The sequence below is a fragment of the Mizuhopecten yessoensis genome, unplaced genomic scaffold (genome assembly GCF_002113885.1).
Source record: "Mizuhopecten yessoensis strain PY_sf001 unplaced genomic scaffold, ASM211388v2 scaffold716353, whole genome shotgun sequence".
Classification (NCBI taxonomy): Eukaryota; Metazoa; Mollusca; class Bivalvia; order Pectinida; family Pectinidae; genus Mizuhopecten; species Mizuhopecten yessoensis.
The window spans coordinates 1,064,148-1,070,233 of NW_018480074.1; the positions used below are offsets into that span (position 1 = coordinate 1,064,148).

Sequence of the window (6,086 nt, forward strand, 5' to 3'; positions counted from 1 at the left end):
CAGAACACATATAGACATAGGGCCGAAACACTTCAGGCGGCATAACACCGTCAGGGAGATGACGAAAATGGAGGTTCATGTACGAAAATACCATTGACCAAAACATGTTATTGCGTGCGAACTGTGTAGACGTTTTACTCCGTGGTATGTTTCTCCTTTACATAGAGTAACGTAAGAGTGGTAACCGGAGATCATATCGCCCTCACATCTATCACGCTGAACTGGATTCTAACTAAACATTCTCTCTGTGTATTGTGGGTTACTGTTAAATATCATACTCTTAAAAAATGTGGAAGTTTTATCGCCATTTTGTCGTTAACAATTGAGTCAACAATACTATAAACATACAGAGCTTCATTGATGTGTGGGCCGGGCTTGTTTTTAAGAAAATTACACTCAATAACGATTGGCTGAGCGAGGAAATTGAAGTCTTTGAGCCGCAATCATTAAACCAATTCAATGTTTATTTACAACAGGGTAAGTTCACATGTATGTGTTTGATCCATGCAGTTTATACTGAAATGACTTTTTTACACGTTTGTTAAGAAATTGCGTATTACCAGGGTACAAGAACAGTATTGTTAGGCTATGACTAGCTGACACCTGGCAATGGGTCAAGTTTCTGGACTCCGATATATTTGTTTGTTTACCTATCCGATTTCATTTTACTTTCAGGTTCTGGGCAGCGAACACCGTCCATCGATCTTAAGGCGCTGTCGCTGGCGGGAACGGCAAACACGGAAACAAGATGGAGGACCCCGTCAACACCTCGAGTCTTGAGTACATGACCAACAACTACGCCGGAAACGGAAGTATGAAGCTATCGATGGAAACCGCATGTGGGCCCGGAAACGGGAATGGGAGCACGCCATGTAAAGAGGAGGGCATGGGCATCAATTTATCAACCCCCATCCTCATGTTGTCTTCTGGACTGATGGGCAACACATTAGCCCTTGTTGTACTTTATACAATGAAAAAGGAAACTAAACAGACTGTATTTTTTACACTCTTGGCCGGACTGGCCTGGACTGACCTGATTGGTCAACTGATGACCGGTCCGATAGCAATCATTGTGTATGCGAACAATTTGCAATGGGTAGGCGGAGAGGCGACCTGCATGTACCACGCCTTTTCCATGATATGTTTTGGCTTTCTGACACCCGTCCTTGTGTGTGCCATGTCGTTGGACAGATTAATAGCTCTCAAATTCACATTCTTCTATGCGAGAAATTTTACGCGAAAAAAGGCCCAGATATTGGTTGTGGTGTGTTGGATAATTGTATTATTTGTATGTTCGTGGCCGCTCATGGGATTCGGAAGTTACGAAAAACAATACCCCGGAAGTTGGTGCTTCCTAAATTTCCATAAAGAGAGCAAAACTGACGTCGCCTTTGCGACAACCTATTCTGTGATAAATCTCCTTCTCATCGTCATTAATTTCCTCTGTAATATCGTCGTCATATCAACAGTAATAAATATGAGGAAGAAAAGGATTATTCAAAATTCGCCATCGATAGACAGAAAACGGCGACCACATCGTTCCAAGTCACAGAAACGACTGCAGTCAGAGACACAAATGGTGGTATTTATGTGTACCATCACGTTCGTGTTTAGTGTCTGCTACATACCATTCAACGTAAGTACTAACTATATACATTCAACGTAAATCATTCCAAAATAACTTTTTTTGTAAGTACTAACTACATACCATTCAACGTAAATAATTCCAAAAAAACGTTTTTGTAACAACATACCATTCAACGTAAATAAATCCAAAATATCTTTTTTTGTAAGTACTAACTACATACCATTCAACGTAAATACTTCCAAAATAACGTTTTTGTAAGTACTAGCTACATACCATTCAACGTAAATAATTCCAAAATATCTTTTTTTGTAAGTACTAACTACATACCATTCAATGCAAATACTTCTAAAATATCGTCTTTTGTAATTACTAACTAACCACATGCCATCAACGTAAATGATTCCAAAATATCGTTTTTTTTGTAAGTACTAACTACAAACCATTCAATACAAATACTTCCAAAATATAGTTTTTTTGTAAGTACTAACTACAAACCATTCAATACAAATACTTCTAAAATACCGTTTTTTTGTAAGAACTAACTACATACCATTCAATACAAATACTTCAAAATATCGTTTTTTTGTAAGTACTAACAACATACCATTCACTACAAATACTTCCAAAATATCGTTTTTTGTAATTACTAACTAACCACATGCCATCAACGTAAATGATTCCAAAATATCGTTTTTTTTGTAAGTACTAACTACAAACCATTCAATACAAATACTTCCAAAATATCGTTTTTAGGTCACCTGAGACAAAGTCTCAAGTGACCTATTGCGATCGCCTTTTGTCCGTCGTCGTCCGTCGTTCGTCGTCCGTCGTCCGTCCGTAAACAATTTACATTTTCGACTTCTTCTCCAAAACCCCTGAACCAATTTCAATGAAATTTTGCAGGGACCTTCCATGGACAAAGGTCAACAAAAAATGTTGCCGGTTTAGTCCTACGCCCCCAGGGGCCTGAAGGGCGGGGCCAAAAGGGGTCAAATTGACTAAAATTTCAAAAATCTTCTTCTCCAAAACCCCTGAACCAATTGCAATGAATTTTTGCAGGGACCTTCCATGGACAAAGGTCAACAAAAAATGTTGCCGGTTTAGTCCTACGCCCCCAGGGGCCTGAGGGGCGAGGCTAAAAAGGGTCGAATTGAATAAAATTTCAAAAATCTTCGTCTCAAGACCCAGATATGGTAGAATCAAATACTCTTCATAGATGGAAGGGTCTTAAGGTGCTTTACTGAAATTGTGAATTTCTTGACCCTGGGGTCTCACGTTTCCCCCTGGGGAGGGGGTAAACTTTACTATAGTTTATATAGGGAAATCACATTTTGGACCAACATTTGTTTAATTTCCATTGGAAGTAATTCAATTTGGGTTAGCATTATCAGTATTAGGTAGCAGTTTGATAGTATGCACCTATGAGCCCTGACTGACCCCCAGGGGCTGATGGGTGGGGCCAAAAAGGGTTGAATTGACTGAAATTTCAAAAATCTTCTTCTCAAGACCCAGATATGGTAGAATCAAATACTCTTCATAGATGGAAAAAGGTCCTAAGGTTTATGACCCTAGGGTCTCACATTTTCCCCATGGAGAAGGGGTGGGGGGTGGGGGGCAAAATTTATTATGGTTTATAATGGCAAATGATACTTTGAATATTACATGTTAATAACTTGATTGGAATTATAACCTTGAGTTGACAGTTTGATACTTTGAAAATTTTGAGCCAGCCCTACCCCCAAGGGCTGTAGGGTGGGGCTCAAGGGAGTCAGTGTGCTAAAATTTCTTCATTTTCCTTGTTTAGAATCAGAGGTGCTAGTTTCAAATCCTTTTTAGTCTGAAATCTGTATGCTTGATATTGAATAAGGTGGTTTTATTGTTTTTTGTCACTTTGAATAATATTTCTGTTCATGTTAAAAACGAAATCAACTCTCTGTATAAATATATCAGGTGACAGTTAAGGCCCATGGACCTCTTGTTTGTAAGTACTAACTACAAACCATTCAAAACAAACACTTCTAAAATATCGTTTTTTTGTAAGTACTAACTACAAACCATTCAATACAAATACTTCTAAAATATCGTTTTTTTGTAAGAACTAACTACATACCATTCAATACAAATACTTCAAAATATCGTTTTTTTGTAAGTACTAACAACATACCATTCAATACAAATACTTCCAAAATATCGTGTTTTTTGTAAGTACTAACTACATACCATTCAACGTAATAACCTAAATATATCACTCAAAACAATTACTCCAAACATACCATTCAACGTAACTAATCTACATAACATTCAATGAAACTATCCCTTTCATACAATTCAACGTAACTATCCCCTACATACCATTCAATGTAACTATCCCCTACATACAATTCAACGTAATTAGCCCCTACATACAATTCAACGTAACTATCCCCTACATATAATTCAACGGAACTATCCCCTACATACAATTCAACGTAATTATCCCCTACATAACATTCAATATAACTATCCCCGACATACCATTCAACGTAATTATCCCCTACATATAATTCAACGTAACTATCCCCTACATACAATTCAACGTTACTATCCCCTACATACCATTCAATATAACTATCCCCTACATTCCATTCAACGTAACTATCCCCTACATAACATTCAATATAACTATCCCCGACATACCATTCAACGTAATTATCCCCTACATATAATTCAACGTAACTATCCCCTACATAACATTCAACGTTACTATCCCCTACATACCATTCAACATAACTATCCCCTACATACCATTCAACGTAACTAATCTACATAACATTCAATGAAACTATCCCTTTCATACAATTCAACGTAACTATCCCCTACATCCCATTCAATGTAACTATCCCCTACATAACATACAATATAACTATCCCCTACATACCATTCAATGTAACTAACCCCTACATAACATTCAATATAACTATCCCCGACATACCATTCAACGTAATTATCCCCTACATAACATTCAATATAACTATCCCCTACATACAATTCAATATAACTATCCCCTACATACCATTTAACGTAACTATCCCCTACATACCATTCAACGTTACTATCCCCTACATAACATTCAATATAACTATCCCCGACATACCATTCAACGTAATTATCCCCTACATAACATTCAATATAACTATCCCCTCCATACCATTCAATATAACTATCCCCTACATACCATTCAACGTTACTATCCCCTACATACCATTCAATATAACTATCCCCTACAGACCATTCAACGTAATTATCCCCTACATAACATTCAATATAACTATCCCCGACATACCATTCAACGTAATTATCCCCTACATATAATTCAACGTAACTATCCCCTACATAACATTCAACGTTACTATCCCCTACATACCATTCAACGTAATTATCCCCTACAAAACATTCAATATAACTATCCCCTACATACCATTTAACGTAACTATCCCCTACATACCATTCAACGTTACTATCCCCTACATAACATTCAATATAACTATCCCCGACATACCATTCAACGTAATTATCCCCTACATAACATTCAATATAACTATCCCCGACATACCATTCAACGTAATTATCCCCTACATATAATTCAACGTAACTATCCCCTACATAACATTCAACGTTACTATCCCCTACATACCATTCAACGTAATTATCCCGTACATACCATTCAACGTTACTATCCCCTACATACCATTCAATATAACTATCCCCTACATTCCATTCAACGTAACTATCCCCTACATAACATTCAACGTTACTATCCCCTACATACCATTCAATATAACTATCCCCTACATACAATTCAATATAACTATCCCCTACATACCATTCAACGTTACTATCCCCTACATAACATTCAACGTAACTATCCCCTACATACCATTCAACTATCCCCTACATACCATTCAACGTAATTATCCCCTACATAACATTCAATATAACTATCCCCGACATACCATTCAACGTAATTATCCCCTACATATAATTCAACGTAACTATCCCCTACATAACATTCAATGAAACTATCCCTTTCATACAATTCAACGTAACTATCCCCTACATCCCATTCAATGTAACTATCCCCTACATACCATTCAACGTAACTATCCCCTACATATAATTCAACGTAACTATCCCCTACATACAATTCAACGTAATTATCCCCTACATACAATTCAACGTAACTATCCCCTACATACCATTCAACGTAACTATCCCCTTCATACATTTCAACGTAACTATCCCCTACTTACATTTCAACGTAACTATCCCCTTCATACATTTCAACGTAACTATCCCCTACATAACATTCAACGTAACTATCCCCTACATACAATTCAACGTAACTATCCCCTACATATAATTCAACGTAACTAACCCCTTTATACCATTCAACGTAACTATCCCCTACATACATTTCAACGTAACTATCCCCTACATACAATTCAACGTAACTATCCCC

The 6,086-nt window shown here is 37.2% G+C and overlaps 1 protein-coding gene across 9 annotated transcripts in view; it reads left to right on the forward strand.

Moving 5' to 3' along the window:
- The window catches only part of LOC110443593 (prostaglandin E2 receptor EP4 subtype-like), a 55,792-nt gene that overhangs the window by 43,787 nt on the left and 5,919 nt on the right, over nucleotides 1-6,086 (forward strand). For 7 of the 9 annotated variants that reach the window (XM_021487893.1, XM_021487895.1, XM_021487888.1 and 4 more), the window contains one exon: nucleotides 676-1,636. In XM_021487893.1, the coding sequence (XP_021343568.1) occupies nucleotides 749-1,636 (888 nt within the window). In that variant the 5' untranslated portion in view covers nucleotides 676-748. The other 2 variants (XM_021487889.1, XM_021487891.1) reach the window with 2 other exon arrangements.